General features: G+C 38.4%; 2 protein-coding genes and 1 long non-coding RNA gene across 4 annotated transcripts in view; all 3 read right to left on the bottom strand.

Moving 5' to 3' along the window:
* Positions 1-8,661, bottom strand: part of maza (MYC-associated zinc finger protein a (purine-binding transcription factor)) — a 19,474-nt gene extending 10,813 nt beyond the window's left edge. Inside the window, exons 1-5 of the mRNA XM_016515746.1 lie at positions 7,725-8,661; positions 7,510-7,632; positions 7,194-7,344; positions 2,721-3,094; positions 545-900 (exon numbers count right to left, since the gene is read on the bottom strand). Coding sequence (XP_016371232.1) covers positions 545-900; positions 2,721-3,094; positions 7,194-7,344; positions 7,510-7,545 — 917 coding nt within the window. The 5' untranslated portion in view covers positions 7,546-7,632; positions 7,725-8,661. The remainder of the gene's footprint in view (positions 1-544; positions 901-2,720; positions 3,095-7,193; positions 7,345-7,509; positions 7,633-7,724) is intronic.
* Positions 8,662-9,032: 371 nt separating this feature from the next.
* On the bottom strand, positions 9,033-10,040 carry LOC107710885 (uncharacterized). Its single transcript, XR_001636646.1, has 2 exons — positions 9,765-10,040; positions 9,033-9,303 (listed from the first exon to the last, which is right to left on the bottom strand). It is a non-coding gene; the product is annotated as an uncharacterized LOC107710885 (long non-coding RNA).
* Positions 10,041-10,274: 234 nt separating this feature from the next.
* On the bottom strand, positions 10,275-16,235 carry LOC107710884 (CDP-diacylglycerol--inositol 3-phosphatidyltransferase-like). 2 transcript variants are annotated; one of them, XR_001636645.1, is made up of 7 exons: positions 16,036-16,235; positions 14,587-14,721; positions 14,348-14,501; positions 11,811-11,892; positions 11,589-11,670; positions 11,007-11,273; positions 10,275-10,545 (listed from the first exon to the last, which is right to left on the bottom strand). XR_001636645.1 is itself a non-coding variant. In XM_016515745.1 (6 exons), the coding sequence occupies exons 1-6, from the start codon at positions 16,088-16,090 to the stop codon at positions 11,128-11,130; spliced, it is 654 nt and encodes a 217-aa protein (XP_016371231.1). In that variant the 5' UTR covers positions 16,091-16,235; the 3' UTR covers positions 10,275-11,127. The 2 variants fall into 2 exon arrangements, 1 of the variants encoding a protein (XP_016371231.1); XM_016515745.1 differs by having other exon boundaries at positions 10,275-11,273.
* Between the last annotated feature and the right edge of the window lie 1,819 nt (positions 16,236-18,054).

Below are 18,054 nucleotides of genomic sequence, written 5' to 3'. Positions count from 1 at the left end.
ATATATATATATATATATATATATATATATATATTGTAATGTTGTAAATATCTTTACTGTCACTTTTGATCAATTCAATGCATATCAAAATATGCAGCTAAATTTATTTATTATTACCTCAGGGCCTCATGAGCCCAAAAATATTTTTTTACTACTAGCTTGACTGGACTGCATATGGATGTAGATGTGTCTAAATATATGACATAGATAGATAAATACAGACAGAAGGTCACTTATTCCTCATCTAACCCATTTTCAGTCTCAAATTAGTAATTAGGGCATCTCTCTCAATAGCTTTCAGTAAAATGACAACATTCAGTCCTCCATCACTGTCAGAACTACAGTATAATGCTCACTGTTGAAACCTGCTGTGAATTGGCCTGATAAACGGTTTGTTCTGGTTTATACCAAGCGTGCATGTGTTTATAGAAATCATTAAAAATTCATGTCCTCATAATCTCAGCACACTCATGGATAAAGTGTGTTTATGCAACTAGTTTTTGTTTTTTTTTGGTGTACAGGTGTGCAAAAGTCTATTTCTTACCGTGAGAAGCCCTTGGCGCAGTGCGGACACACATATGGTTTCTCCACTCCTCCCTGGTGTGACCGCACATGATAACTCATCCGATCCTTTCTCTTAAACCGCTGCTGGCAGATTGGACAGGAGTATGGCTTCTCGTCCGAATGGGACAACCGATGCCGGTTAAGATGGTACACGTCCCTGAATGCCTTCCCGCATGCCTCACAAGCATGGTTCTTCCTGACTGGATTGGGGTTAGGGTTGGGGTTGGGATTAGGATTGGGAGTTGGATTGATGGGTAATGGGTTTGCTATTGGGATAGATATTTGGATCTGGGTGGGATTACTTAGGTTATCATTGATGTTGGTATTTGGTGCAGCCTGAAAAACAATACAACAGAATTTCAGATTTTATGACCTTGAACAGTTTTTTCGTGGTTAGAGCCACAAACACAGCAACTCTTTCTGTGTCTTCTGGGTAAAACATGTTCATTGTTTGCTGACCTACTAACCAACTGACTGTAAGTGTTCAACAAATGAGGCGAGAGCAGGTATGAGACCATGTTACACAACTGTTAGCCTGATTTTTGCAGAGTCTTGGGAATTGGACGGTTTGAAACCGAATCTAACTATTTGAGTTCATTATGGGACAGCAGGCATGTCTCATAGAAATAATCAGGAAATTATGGTAAATGACACTTTCCATAAATAGCGTACAATCTGGTGTCCCATTACTATTTTAAAATCACTGAGAATCTCACATGTCACATATCGTTTAACTGTAAAGGCTGGCATACACACTGGTATAGTTTTTAAGATCTGAACAGATTTTAAAACAATAGGCAATAGCTAAGGATCTCACCCTGCCAGATATTCAAGTCATTACAAACACAAACTCAGAGAAACATGCACCTCGTTGCTAGGAGATTACATTACAAATTGAAACAATGTGTTCTAAAAATGGCTCAAAATATCAAACATGTTTGATATTCTCCAACTGGATGGAATCAAAGTCTGAAGATTAAAAATTGGAGTTTGTGCCCATCATATCATACACGACTTTCTGTGAAAACTCCTACTGCCCAAATTCTGCAGACCGGTTCTGAATTATGCCAACTAGTGCTGACTGCTTCAGACTGTAAATCGGGGAAAAAATCTGGGCAAAAGTCATATTGTGTATTGCAGCCTTTAGCTACTGTATGAAAAAATTACCACACAATATTTTTAGGAAATATCAATAATCACAAATCATTTGTTCCAAACCAGCTAGCTAGCATTATTTAAATCTGCAACCCTTTTAACCAATCTGGCAGTGTTTTTATTATTATTATTTGATTATTTTATAATAATTTAAAAAGAAATATATAAAAAATAAAATAAAAATATGTTTCTGGATTTACAGAAACATATATTTTAAATATTACATTTAATTGTTTATTAACTGTTCATTGCTAAAAAATAAAAACAAAATAGATCAAGGTTTTAAACTCTAATTAGATTAGTCTCAAATTAAAACAATTTGCAAAAAAAAAAATGCGGTTGACAATCAACCTTTTTTAATGGGCACCTCCTTTCAAATGGACATTTGTGTGTGTGTTTGTATATACAGTGGTGTGAAAAAGTGTTGGCCCCCTTCCTGATTTCTTATTTTTTTGCATGTTTGTCACACTTTAATGTTTCAAAGAGATTTCTTGATTGCGAACAGGTGTGGCAGTAATCAGGCCTGGGTGTGGCTCGAGAAATTGAACTCAGGTGTGATAAACCAGTTTTAACAGGGGGGCAAACACTTTTTCACACAGGGCTATGTAGTTTTGGATTTTGTTTTCCCTTAATAATAAAAACCTTCATTTAATGCATGCATGTTGTGTTTACTTGTGTTATCTTTGACTAATATTTAAATTTGTTTGATGATCTGAAACATTAAAGTGTGACAAACATGCAAAAAAATAAGAAATCAGGAAGGGGGCCAACACTTTTTCACACCACTGTGTATATATATATATATATCCACACACACAAATCTTTTGTTTGATTAATTTAAAGCCCTATTTTGAACCCTATTTATGAAAAGTGCCTCAAAGTGAGTTAAAAATGACAAAGAGAGTAAATATGAGATAAAAGGCATTAGTAGAAAAGTCAAAGCAAGAACAAGGGAAGTGCAGCAAAGGTATGCAAAGTGTTAACCAAAGACACAAACCAACCTGAACCATTGTCCCAGTAACCACCACTGCAGTAGGGAGGGGCTGGTTCATTGTCATGGCGATCGTTGCTGGGGCGATAGAGACAGCCACCATCTCTACCTGCTGATTGCTGATTGGGGAAGGCTGGGCCATGGGGTCGACTGCTGTGGGTATGGAGGCAGGTATAGACAGCTGAAGGAGAGAAAGGGGGATGGTCTGCCTCTCCACTCCTGCTCCAGCCTTTCCTCCGTCTATTTTCTCTCTAGCGGCTCTGTCCTTCATCTTCACTCCAGTGTGGACAGACTGGTGACGCCGCAGGTTGTAACTGTTCTTAAACTGCTTATTACATATGGAGCAGATGTGTGCAGGTCGGACCGGTCGAGTGACTGGCTTCACTGGGAAAGAGAAAAAGAGAGAGAGATGGTTAGAGGACACTGTAAGTGTTCATATACAGGTGTACGCTATTTGTCGCAAACAAACACCTAGACTTGAGAAACACACTATGCTGTATTAAAATAATTCTAGAAAGTTTCTACTTAAATACTTGAAAGCAGTAATTACGATGAGATGTGAAATCACATGGGAAATGTCATGTTTCTTTCTCTTTTTTCCACTTACTGGCAAAAACAGGAAACTTTTTTAGCACTATTGCATCACAATAATGTGCAAAAAATGCACATTAGCTATGAAATTGATGCTTTATCCGTGTTTTTTTTTTTTCATTCTCTTACCATTAGAGAACTTTCTAGCATGTTTTATTGCTATTTTTCATCAGGACTACATGAAATGCATAAAAAGGGCCAATATGCATTGGTTCCGGAAGTATTTTTACCCCAGGGATTTGAAAAAGATTCTTTAGTTAGACCTCTAAGCAGTTCCAACATGAATCACATCATAAAAGTCTTTGATTTTAAGTACAAAGGTTTTGAAAAGTTGGAGAAAAAAAGAGGATGGTATTAGACTGTGTATGTCTGTGATGAAATACTCAATGAACTACTCATCCCAAGCAGCACCTCATTTTAAATTGATATAAATATTTACATTTATAAATATTATAATATATATTTATAAATAAATAAACTCCAAGCTGCATCCATCATGAAGTGTAGAACAGTAGAGACGCCGTTTGAAATAAATTATGCGAAAGAACGTCTCCTTCCACTATTCTATCAAATGTATTTATTAAACTGTAAATCGAACAAATATAAAATGACATGTTAGTGAAATTTAAAGAGTGAAAGAATGCATATTACACTGACACTGATAAATATATATTTACCTTATTTCTAAAGAGTAAAAAATAAGAAATGAGAGTTGTCAGTCACAGTATGTTATTACCGCCGCATTGTCACATAACAGTGGCCTATCATGCTTAAAAATATAATCTAAAATGAATTTCTGCATGTAATGTTTTCTTATTAATTAGACCGCTGTGTGATAATTCATGCAAAAATAACCTAATTAAAATGGCAGTTTAATGTTTCATTTGCTCTCAGCGGTCGCACAGCGTGGTTAAAAATAAAAATGCCATCAATTTTATTGTAAGATTCTTCATCCAGGCCCCGAGTGGCATCTGCGCGAGCCTCGGCGTTGCGTTAAATCTCATTCGTGTCTGGCGAGCGCTTCACCGGTCGTCGTCCACGGCTCCCCCACGGAGGATGACATTTTTTCCTTTTTTTCCGGCAATACTCTCACCCTCCCACCCTCGCTCTTTCTTCCTTTTCTTTTTTTATCCCGTCTTCTCTGCCCCGCTATCTCTCCCCCACCGCCGTGTCCCCCTTGTTTTAAAGGGATAGTATATTTTGAGTGAACACCCCCTCTGTGTCTTCGTCCCCTCCTCCACGCGATGTTCTCGAGCGCGGTGTCGTCCTCTCGCGCCCCTCCGGCGCTCGAGTTCGGCCGACGCAAATTACAGCATAAACGTCGAGATCAGTTAAAAGAAACCAGCAAAGAAAGCGAGCAGATGGATTATACACACAACCACCAGCGCATTATATATTATAATATATATATATATATATATAAATATTTAGTAGAGTGAGAATGCAGTTTTATAATATTTATATATATTTTTAATTTATATATATATATATATATATATATATATATATTTATTTTATCCCAGGTTTTTAATTTTAAGATTTCCATCAAATTTTTATAATTTCTTTTATTTCAGCTTTGTTTTAATGATCAGTTTTTAATAGTTTTAGTTAACTATAACAACACTGGTTCATTAACCCACTTTCTGTTTCCATGGTAACAGCAACTTCTCTGAATGGTGAATCTCTCTTCAGTTATTGTGGGTAGTGTTGTTTTCTGACAATTAGGCAGGATCACTAAAATACATTAGTTTATCCACCTTTTTCTTGTCGTAAAAATGGGTGCGGCCATTTGTAAATTCTATGGATCTGGCTTCCGGTCTCATCTGCGTCCACTCCGTCCAGCTATTTTTAGCTGAACAAAACAGTTCGTTTTGCTGCTTGATATTGAAAGTTGGTGTGTCTTATCATATTATTTTAATGTTATCTTAATTATGAACACACTGGTTTGTAGTGCAAACAGTTTTACCGTGCAATACTCTCACCCTCCCACCCTCGCTCTTTCTTCCTTTTCTTTTTTTATCCCGTCTTCTCTGCCCCGCTATCTCTCCCCCACCGCCGTGTCCCCCTTGATTTAAAGGGATAGTATATTTTGAGTGAACACCCCCTCTGTGTCTTCGTCCCCTCCTCCACGCGATGTTCTCGAGCGCGGTGTCGTCCTCTCGCGCCCCTCCGGCGCTCGAGTTCGGCCGACGCAAATTACAGCATAAACGTCGAGATCAGTTAAAAGAAACCATCCGCGCGTTCTTCTCTAAAATCCAGCTCTACAGCACAGAGATTTTCGGCGGTAGACAACTGGATGTTCGTATGGGGGGAAAATGTCGCAGGTCCTTAAAGGTAAAGACGCACGCAGACTGGCTTCCGGTCTCATCTGCGTCCACTCCGTCCAGCTATTTTTAGCTGAACAAAACAGTTCGTTTTGCTGCTTGATATTGAAAGTTGGTGTGTCTTATCATATTATTTTAATGTTATCTTAATTATGAACACACTGGTTTGTAGTGCAAACAGTTTTACCGTTTACTCCACGTTGTTATTCTCCTCGTTATTTACCTATAGCGGCTAATGAACCGGAAATCTCACCCATAGGTTTACTTCCGCATTAAAGAAAAAGGTGGATAGAGAAAATGAATCACATTTTCACTTCTGGAACCCTGAACTGACAATATTTCAACACTGTGATCGTTCATGAGCTCATCTTGTAAATATGATCTTGATTCAACTAGATTTGAGGGCAACAATAGAAGAGAGAACGCGATGTTCTCGAGCGCGGTGTCCTCTCGCGCCCCTCCGGCGCTCGAGTTCGGCCGACGCAAATTACAGCATAAACGTCGAGATCAGTTAAAAGAAACCATCCGCGCGTTCTTCTCTAAAATCCAGCTCTACAGCACAGAGATTTTCGGCGGTAGACAACTGGATGTTCGTATGGGGGGAAAATGTCGCAGGTCCTTAAAGGTAAAGACGCACGCAGACGCAGCTGCGGTAAATAATAAGCGGCTCCAGATCACTGCCGATAATAATTGTACGCGCCCAATGGGATTAAACACATATATCAGACTCACGCCCAACTAACAATTTTATGAGCTCCCAGACAGTGCGTTCCTTTCTGATCCTCGCAAACCGTTCCCAGAGCAGAACAGAACACTCATGCATTTTTAAAGGAAATAGAACGTTTGTTTTAGGTTGTGCGTGATGGTTCAGAGAACGTTGCTTTAACGTTCACTTAAATTCGCTACATTACACCAGCAGCATAAGACCGTCTTTTCGTTAATTGTTTAATTAGGCATTCAAATGAACCAAAACATTATCTCACACAATATGAGCATTAAAATAAATGTTCTTGAAAGAAAAAATAAATAAAAATAAATATATATATGTATATATAAATTGCTTCCCAAAGGGAGAACCTAACAAGGAGAACGTTTTGTGTTTGCTGGGCTGATGGTAATATATCATCAGTAACAGCTGCAGGGCAGTTTTACCGTTTACTCCACGTTGTTATTCTCCTCGTTATTTACCTATAGCGGCTAATGAACCGGAAATCTCACCCATAGGTTTACTTCCGCATTAAAGAAAAAGGTGGATAGAGAAAATGAATCACATTTTCACTTCTGGAACCCTGAACTGACAATATTTCAACACTGTGATCGTTCATGAGCTCATCTTGTAAATATGATCTTGATTCAACTAGATTTGAGGGCAACAATAGAAGAGAGAAAACATGCAGGCTTCCTAAATAATATTCCAACTTTATGCAAATAACTGGCTCATTAACATCTTCACTCATTTACATCGCTCTCCAGCCACCAATGCCACAACTACAAACAGCCTAACCTCGGTTCTCTCTCCAGTCCCCAGTGAACTCCCTTCCCACCCTCCTGTTTTGCCCCTCCCTCACCCGGTAGGGGCTCCTCGCTCAGCGCCGCTGTGTCCACCGTGGATGGGGGCGGGGGTATGTGCTCAGGGGGCGGGTCCTGAGCGGCATCCGTGAGCTCCGGTAGAAGATCTGATTGGAGGGTCGCGTCAGTTTGGGACTGTGAAGGCGGAGTCTGTCGTGAAAGGGGCAAAATCACAGATTTTAAACATTCTTTTGCCTTAACTTATGAATGAAAGTACACCGGTGCCATTATGGACAAATGCTAGCGATTATGACATGAATTTAAATCAAATAACAAAAGAGCTATCGGCATTAGTACGCATAAGCATTTTCTTACCTGAAAGAGGAAATTGCTCCAAGCTGCATCCATCATGAAGTGTAGAACAGTAGAGACGCCGTTTGAAATAAATTATGCGAAAGAACGTCTCCTTCCACTATTCTATCAAATGTATTTATTAAACTGTAAATCGAACAAATATAAAATGACATGTTAGTGAAATTTAAAGAGTGAAAGAATGCATATTACACTGACACTGATAAATATATATTTACCTTATTTCTAAAGAGTAAAAAATAAGAAATGAGAGTTGTCATTCACAGTATGTTATTAACGCCGCATTGTCACATAACAGTGGCCTATCATGCTTAAAAATATAATCTAAAATGAATTTCTGCATGTAATGTTTTCTTATTAATTAGACCGCTGTGTGATAATTCATGCAAAAATAACCTAATTAAAATGGCAGTTTAATGTTTAATTTGCTCTCAGCGGTCGCACAGCGTGGTTAAAAATAAAAATGCCATCAATTTTATTGTAAGATTCTTCATCCAGGCCCCGAGCGGCATCTGCGCGAGCCTCGGCGTTGCGTTAAATCTCATTCGTGTCTGGCGAGCGCTTCACCGGTCGTCGTCCACGGCTCCCCCACGGAGGATGACATTTTTTCCTTTTTTTCCGGCAATACTCTCACCCTCCCACCCTCGCTCTTTCTTCCTTTTCTTTTTTTATCCCGTCTTCTCTGCCCCGCTATCTCTCCCCCACCGCCGTGTCCCCCTTGTTTTAAAGGGATAGTATATTTTGAGTGAACACCCCCTCTGTGTCTTCGTCCCCTCCTCCACGCGATGTTCTCGAGCGCGGTGTCGTCCTCTCGCGCCCCTCCGGCGCTCGAGTTCGGCCGACGCAAATTACAGCATAAACGTCGAGATCAGTTAAAAGAAACCATCCGCGCGTTCTTCTCTAAAATCCAGCTCTACAGCACAGAGATTTTCGGCGGTAGACAACTGGATGTTCGTATGGGGGGAAAATGTCGCAGGTCCTTAAAGGTAAAGACGCACGCAGACGCAGCTGCGGTAAATAATAAGCGGCTCCAGATCACTGCCGATAATAATTGTACGCGCCCAATGGGATTAAACACATATATCAGACTCACGCCCAACTAACAATTTTATGAGCTCCCAGACAGTGCGTTCCTTTCTGATCCTCGCAAACCGTTCCCAGAGCAGAACAGAACACTCATGCATTTTTAAAGGAAATAGAACGTTTGTTTTAGGTTGTGCGTGATGGTTCAGAGAACGTTGCTTTAACGTTCACTTAAATTCGCTACATTACACCAGCAGCATAAGACCGTCTTTTCGTTAATTGTTTAATTAGGCATTCAAATGAACCAAAACATTATCTCACACAATATGAGCATTAAAATAAATGTTCTTGAAAGAAAAAATAAATAAATATATGTATATATAAATTGCTTCCCAAAGGGAGAACCTAACAAGGAGAACGTTTTGTGTTTGCTGGGCTGATGGTAATATATCATCAGTAACAGCTGCAGGGCTGTTAAAATTTGATAAATAAACAGCTGCATCTTGTTGTCAGGATATCTTTATTGTCAAATCATCAGTTACAGTACAAAATGACTTTTCTCCACAATCATATAACTCTCATATATTTCAGATCATTTATAACAACAGCTGTAAAACTTTAGACAGCAAACAGTATGTCTACCACTCTACCACAACCCAATAATACATTCAGGAGGCTATGGACGAAAATGATGCCAGAGCCACTTGCTTAATATAATAATGGCTTCACACTCTTCAAACTAATATTCAAACAGATAAACATTCTTTGATATACCTGCAACAAAAACAACAGTGAGTGTAATAAAACAGTTATAGACAGGCTCATACAGACAGCTCAAAATAATTAAATACCACAACTAATGATAAAACCATGGCCAAATACAGTAATACTCAAGTGGCTTTCAGCTGAAGCGTGGAATGTGCCTGTCTGTGTGTGTGTGTGTGTGTGTGTGTGCATGTGTGGAAATGTTGGTTTTAAATAGCAGAGCTATTCTAAATTCCATTTAAATTATACATGAGTATTCCATTAACGAATAAATTAACCCTCAAACATAAAAATTATGTTGATGACACCCCAAAGATGACATAAACATGGTACACTCATAGTGCAACTACTAGTTCCATGATCAACAGCAATGAAAAGCACAACTACAGGAATATGGGTAAAACTCGTAAGGAATTTGCCCTGGCATTATAGCATTGATAATCTATATTCAAATAAATATAAATGCTCACTGAGGCTTTGTGTGGTCCCATAATTGATTTCCATTATCTCATCCTCATTTATTTATTTTCTGCTCATCTCTTTTGCACAGCCTTTGTCTCATTTTTCTTGGTTTCTGCATACTCTCATGTCTCATTGTGCTTTGCTCCGCTCTCTCTCACGGTCAGCCACATCGATAGCAGCCATGTTACGGGAGGCGGTGATGAGGTGGAGGAGACTAATGCCAGACTTCAGCACACAGACCACGCTGCAAACTCCCAGCAGCCATTGTAGCCACACTGGGTAGAAAAAAATGCAACCAATATTTAAATAAAATATCATTTGTATTATAGCATTGCTATAGTGCATCCTTATGAATTCAGTACTACTTCAATGAATAAATCTGGCAAATGGAAAGAGATACACACACATATATATATATATATATATATATATATAATGTTTGTTTGCTGGGCTGATGGTAATATATCATCAGTAACAGCTGCAGGGCTGTTAAAATTTGATAAATAAACAGCTGCATCTTGTTGTCAGGATATCTTTATTGTCAAATCATCAGTTACAGTACAAAATGACTTTTCTCCACAATCATATAACTCTCATATATTTCAGATCATTTATAACAACAGCTGTAAAACTTTAGACAGCAAACAGTATGTCTACCACTCTACCACAACCCAATAATACATTCAGGAGGCTATGGACGAAAATGATGCCAGAGCCACTTGCTTAATATAATAATGGCTTCACACTCTTCAAACTAATATTCAAACAGATAAACATTCTTTGATATACCTGCAACAAAAACAACAGTGAGTGTAATAAAACAGTTATAGACAGGCTCATACAGACAGCTCAAAATAATTAAATACCACAACTAATGATAAAACCATGGCCAAATACAGTAATACTCAAGTGGCTTTCAGCTGAAGCGTGGAATGTGCCTGTCTGTGTGTGTGTGTGTGTGTGTGTGTGCATGTGTGGAAATGTTGGTTTTAAATAGCAGAGCTATTCTAAATTCCATTTAAATTATACATGAGTATTCCATTAACGAATAAATTAACCCTCAAACATAAAAATTATGTTGATGACACCCCAAAGATGACATAAACATGGTACACTCATAGTGCAACTACTAGTTCCATGATCAACAGCAATGAAAAGCACAACTACAGGAATATGGGTAAAACTCGTAAGGAATTTGCCCTGGCATTATAGCATTGATAATCTATATTCAAATAAATATAAATGCTCACTGAGGCTTTGTGTGGTCCCATAATTGATTTCCATTATCTCATCCTCATTTATTTATTTTCTGCTCATCTCTTTTGCACAGCCTTTGTCTCATTTTTCTTGGTTTCTGCATACTCTCATGTCTCATTGTGCTTTGCTCCGCTCTCTCTCACGGTCAGCCACATCGATAGCAGCCATGTTACGGGAGGCGGTGATGAGGTGGAGGAGACTAATGCCAGACTTCAGCACACAGACCACGCTGCAAACTCCCAGCAGCCATTGTAGCCACACTGGGTAGAAAAAAATGCAACCAATATTTAAATAAAATATCATTTGTATTATAGCATTGCTATAGTGCATCCTTATGAATTCAGTACTACTTCAATGAATAAATCTGGCAAATGGAAAGAGATACACACACATATATATATATATATATATATATATATATATATATATAATGTTCCTATTTGCTCCAAAAGCATCCAAAATCATGCAGCAGTTGCCAAGGTAACATAACACAAAATATAGTGTTATAAATATAAAATCACAGTCACAGTAGGTCCATTATAAAGACAGTGAGAAAACAGCATGCTGATACTCACCCTGGGGTTCCTCGATGTAGTACATTACATACAGCAGACAGAAGAACAGCTCGTTCCCCATACACATGAAAAACAGCACCGGCTGTGGAAAAACACCGATGTCAGAACAGCCAGTACATGTAAAACTTTTTCACTAGATATGCATGCTTTAAGAACAACTCAGTAAGCTTTTGATGGGAGTTCCTGACTGTGTGAAGGAATGTGCATGAGTGAGTGTGTTACCCTGGATGTGTAGTACAGCCGTAAGATGGGGTTGCCAGAGAGGTCAATGGTCTTGTGACTGGTGGCTCCCTTCATCATGGAACTGAAAGAAATGGGGAAAAAAAGGAACAACTCATATTATTAACAATGATTTATGTAGAACATGCAGGGAACACAGATACTTAAATTAAATACAATAAAATTGGATTCTAGGGGCCTGTGGAGATCCATGAACGTACTCCAGGGAGTCCGTGGAGAAGATAGAATTTATTAACATTTATGATTTTTTTTATGAACAAACTTATATTCTGACATGTGTTAGATAATAGTGTTAGTTACTGATTTTAATAAAGTGTTACAAGGAAAATCTTGCTAGCTGAGAGATTGTGGGTTAAAATAAATAAAAAGTGTTTTTTAAAGCCGTGATGAAACGGAAATAGCAACAAATCATTTCTTCCGTACTGTGAAATTTATTATCGAAAAATAACAAAATAAAGGACAGGGACTTGGTTCTATCACCTGACTGTTAATTGGATGGAGACAGATCTGAATACAAGCTTGCAGATGACTGCAATAAAGGAGCAATAAAACTGCAATTGTTTGTCGATATTTAGTAGATGTATATTAGAAATGCGGGAGCATTTAACTTTGCAATTTCACTGGAATGAAAAGCAGACTACAAATGAGCAATTAGACAAGTGGAGCGTGCGTCTGAGAGCTATGTGCAGGGGTGGCAGTAGTGTCCCATGTTGCACAAGAGAACTGTGCCAGTCTAGGCAAAATGACTATGTAGCCTATGCCAGGATCTGCCTCTGATGGATGATGCTTATCAATTTGGGGTGTGATAATCTGTAAACATTAAGAGAGATTTCTAGAGACCCAAATGCCCCCAAGTATGGTCTTAAATCAACTATGACTTTATGCATGCATACATCAGATGTCTCTTATAGAGTGCTGCAGGGATGACATATTTTTATAGGCCAACCTGGAAGCTCTGGTTCGCTCCACCACTGTCTTTTGGATTATTGCAGAAAACCAACAAAAGTTTATGATCCTTACATGTTTTGTTCATCATGATCACCGACAACCTCTCTAGTCCCATTTAGCCACTTGTTAGCACTTGTTACCTTTTTCAAGACACGTAAATGCTTTAAAAAATGTAACTGATGTATTTTATGTCATAGAATAAAACGTAAAAATATCTTGAGCTTGTGTTAACCACAGACCTTTGCTGCTTCTGAAATTGCATATTTCCATGCTATATAGTAGGCTAAAAAAGGAAGGGAACAGAATAATATGTCAGAATTCACAGTATTCATAAAAAAGTAGGCAAAAAGTCCCCAGATGACCTGTGACGGAAACTTTACTATCCCACTTGTGAATGGCAATGAATTGACGCAAATGAAGCTAGTAGGTCATATGACAATGACAGCATGATAAATGTAGTACATCCAGATTACATTCATACTATATAGAACATACTTTTTAAAGGGGTCATATGATGTTGCTAAAAAGAACATTATTTTGTGTATTTGGTGTAATGAAATGTGTTTATGCCGTTAAAATTCAAAAAACACATTATTTTCCACATACTATACATTATTGTTTATTTCAATGCTGTTCTTTTCAACTATATATTAAAGGGGTTATATGATGACATTATTTTGTGTATTTGGTGTAATGAAATGTGTTTATGTGGTTTAAGGTTAAAAAAACACATTATTTTCCACATACTGTACATTATTGTTTCTCCTCTATGCCCCGCCTCTTTCTGAAACGCGTAGATTTTTACAAAGCTCATCGGTCTGAAAAGCGAAGTGTGCTCTAATTGGCCAGCTATCCAGTGCGTTGTGATTGGCCGAATACCTCAAGCGTGTGACGGAAATGTTATGCCCCTTACCATACTATGCTGTCTCCCGGCAGGACGAGACAAACCCAGTAAAACCCATTATAAACGAGGCATTTTTGTTGCATCCAGTGGGGACATAATTACGGATTATAATGACTTATACTGTCTTTTTACGCGTTGCGTTGCATCGCGGCGCGTAAAAAACAAGAGCTACTTGAATATTGTCCTCTTTTGGAAGACCAAACAAAGTAGTTTTGCTTTCACCAGGAAACACAGCGCCTTCACGACATGGCGGCGGCAGCAACAACAATAGTACAGCGAGAATAAAAGTTACGCCTTCTTTCTTTGCGTGAACATTTGGGCGGCGTTATGCAAATCTTCCCACATTGTGACGTAGACATGTGGGGGCGTGTTAGAATGAGCCGTTTTAGGTAGGTGTGGCTGACTCTTAACTTTTATAAAGAATATCTCTTTGGATTTGAGACTTTAGTCTTTGCAACTTTACAGATCTTTTTTATGCACCAAGAGCTTGTAACACTCCAAAGAGAAAGGAAAAATTTAAATCGCATCATATGACCCCTTTAATGCAGCCCTTATTTCAAGCATTTAACCAAAAACTCATTCACACTGAAACCACATTGACTTGGGGATGATGGGTTTTAGGACTCATTCCTTAGCATTCTATTGGATAACTGATGTTTGGACACACCTGTGCAGGTGCAGCCAGTGGCTGGCCATGTCCAGACACATGCTGAGCTGAAACAAGAAAGTGTAGGACGGGTACAGCAGTGCCAGGTTCACCAACAAACACATGGTGGCACAACGGTCTGTCAACATGTCCAGCATGGCACCAAACTTTGTACCTAAGGAAGAGGCAGGGATGAGCATAGAGAGAGAGAAAAGCAAAGAAAGAGGAATAATGTACAACACAAAGCTGAAGATCACTACCTTGATTAAGAGCGCGAGCTGCGTGTCCATCGAAGGCGTCCAACAGGGCACTCAGTAGGTAACAAAACACTGCCGGACCCGGGCAGCAGGGCATCAGGTAGAAGGATACCAGAGCCAGTACAATACGGGCATATCCTATTGAAAGCGTGGAAGAGATTCAAAGGGAATATGAGTGTACATGTACAGAGAGTTGCACATAACATGCGAACAAAAATATATTTATCGTGGCCACGAATTAGGAATTAGTTCCCTCATTTTTTAAATTCGTTCCCTCGTTTTTGTAAATCGTGGCCACATTGTACTAATTGGTAATACAAAGTTTTGATTTCATAAAAAGTAGGGAATTATTTAGTACAATGTGGCCCCCGATTTACTAAAATGAGGGAATGAATTACGAAGTTGTGGGAACTAATTAATAAGTCATGGAAACAAATTCTTAATGTGTGGCCTCAATTTAACTAAAACAAGGGTACTAATAAAATAAATAAATGAGGGAACAAATTGATGCAACGTGGCCATGATTTACTAAAAAGAGGGAACAAATGAATAAGTTGTGGTAACAAATTCTTAATTCGTGGTGGAAATGAATTAATAAAATACGTGAACTAATTGTTAATTCGATTTTTTGTTTCAATTTTGAGATGTGGGTGTTGCACTCAAAAGTTTCCTGTTATGACTATTTCAAGAAACATTACTAGGTCAAAAAATGTTAACAATAACATATGCAGGAATATACGGTGGCCGAGAGAGCACAACGCGCTGCAACTTCAGAAAACACATGCAGATAGAAAAAGCACCTGCAAATCAAGAAAACATCTTCATCAATTTGACAACACACGCGCTGCAAATTCTCACAACGCAAACAAAATAAAGAAACGCACTGCAAATGCTCACAGCACAACTAAATAAAGAATTGTATTTGCAGCGCGTTTCTTCGTTTGGGTGTGTTGTGAGTATTTGCAGCGCGTGTGTTGTCAAATTGATGAAGTTGTTTTCTTAATTTGCAGGTGTTTTTTCTATTTGCAGCGCGTTGAGCTCTCTCGGCCACCGTAGAGGAATAAACTGTTCATAATAAGATCCATCATATAGATTTAGACAATAAATGGGGTGAATTTTAATTTATACAGACTTTAATCCTTTTTATATACTACACTGATGGCATTAGTGGATGAACGCGCTGTTACGAATGAGCTTCACTCTTGTATTAACGTTACAGTGACAGCCTAAAGCATCATGTCAACATCTGCAGGAAGTAAAAAAAAAAATAATAAAGCCGCTGTCAAATACAATCATCATGAAAATTGTACACTAGAATCTTTACATAAAAACTTTTTGTGACCTTTAAATACGCATTTTAAATTAAATGACCACTATTTGACAGAAAGCCGCGGTTAAATGTGCGCATTACTCGACGATCTGCGTTAGTTAACGCGCTCGATTGACACTCACCGATCAAATTCGGCACGAACAGGAAGATATTTTCTTCGGCCATGGTGACGAGCATTTCTATTTGGTCGGAGCTGCCTAAAAATTTCTCTTCTAGGTTTCTATTTCCCTCTTCAAACCCCTCCGACTGCTGGAGAACTGTAGCGGAGCGTGGCGCGTGACGTCATGTTTCCCGTACGTGCGCACGACGTCCGAGGAATCCTCCCCTTTAACAGGCACGCGCTGTCCTCTGTGTCACCGAGTGAATGCATCACATGCCACGGCTGACAGTACAGTGACAGAGTGGGGGAAGGCCGTGTTTAAAAGCTCACTCAACCCAGCCATTAGTTTAACTGCAATGGAAACCTATATATTCATTGAAACATTACGTTTTTTTTCCAATAAATGTATTATACAAAAAAATCTATCTATGTATGTATGCAATGTCCATTAACAGTGGTTTTATAGGTCAGTTAGAAAAGCTTCAAATTAAAATTATGAACTGCAAAAATATGCATATTCAAGGGATAATACAGTCTGTAGGCCATTAGCGCCAAATAAATCTGAATAAGGCGCACTTATTTTTGTAATAAGTGGTTTATTTTGATAAAATGTGCATTTTCCCACTTTCCTTTCACAACTACTTTAAATGTAGACCAATTAGAATCAAGTGCAGTGTTTTGACTGATTTTTTGAAATGTTGTCTGTTTAATAAAAAAAAAACACGCGATTCATATGCAGTGTGAGTTTAATTTTACAAAATGTAGTTTATGATTACGGAAAATTAAACATTTAACCACTAGAAAATATTTTGTTTAACCACTGTAAAATGTGTTAAGTTCTTACCGTTTTCACATAAAAAAAAAGCTCCTGCAACGTTCTGGGAAAGTGACATTAGTTCTAAAATAAAAACCTTAACTTAGCTTAATATAAGAACTTACGTAATGGTTAAGTTAGGTTAATCACAAAAACCTCCATGCAAAGTTGTGAGAACTTTAGTTTATGGTTATAAAATTATATAAAAGGAACAGAAACTAAAAAGAACATTCTAACAGAGTTAGGAACATCACCAAAGTCTTTAAAGCCACGTTGACAATCCAACCTGAGAATTATCTTAATGTTTTTATCTGTTGTTTAGCTATCTTTAGATGAAAATGTAATTGCAATGCCCTTTAAACAAGAACACTGCAGAATAGAAAAAAAAAGTACAGAATGTAACTTCAAAATATCCCATAAATAAATGGAATGATTTTGTGACTAAAAATAACCTTACACCAGAACCAACATTTTTTTTTGTGTAAGCAACCAGTAACTCCCATTTAGTACTGCCTCTGTCTCTATGGAAACGGTCTTTTCTCTACCGTCAGCATCACTGTGGTGACGGTGCATGGAAGATGCGCACTCACCATTCAGAAAACAGGCTAGAGGTGCTGAAAACAAATTGTGCATTAGTGCAGACAGATCACACAGGAAAGGTCATTTTGTTTGAATCCGTTTTAATGACTTGTAAATCATTTTCTGTACAAGTTCTATAGCCCATGTGTTAAAGAGTTCTCCCGTAGTCATTTCACCTGAACGCAATTTGGCCTATTTTTCTGAGCTCCCTGAACAACCATGCTCTCCATCCCCCTTCAAACATCACAATTTTGCAATACATTTCGGCATAGGCAACACGCACACTTCCAGGCAACTGCAGCTGCAGTTCCACCATTTTAGCTCCAATTCTTTAAACACTGCAGGATGATGACAGCAATTTCATACATTTACCTTAAGCTTACCAGATACTGAAACACCCCCTCAAGAGGACACTAATAAGAATCCAGCATGTGTTGCTGTAAACACATTACATGGTAGCCCAGATCTACAGATGGGCTGAGGAATTTTTTTTTTCTCCTTTTCTGTCCACAGATGTTGGCAACCAAGTAAAGTAAGGACATAAGGGAATGCGGTGATGTGAGGAAAATGTGTTTGGGAATGAAGTGAACACTGAAAACGGAGTAAGAAGCGATCGGCCAGGCACAGGGAAGTGAGGTACTGCATGTC

Source organism: Sinocyclocheilus rhinocerous, unplaced genomic scaffold (assembly GCF_001515625.1).
Source record: "Sinocyclocheilus rhinocerous isolate Xijiao unplaced genomic scaffold, SAMN03320098_v1.1 scaffold1709, whole genome shotgun sequence".
NCBI lineage: Eukaryota > Metazoa > Chordata > Actinopteri > Cypriniformes > Cyprinidae > Sinocyclocheilus > Sinocyclocheilus rhinocerous.
The sequence above is the reverse complement of the archived record's forward strand: the minus strand, read 5'-3'. Positions and strand labels throughout refer to the sequence as shown.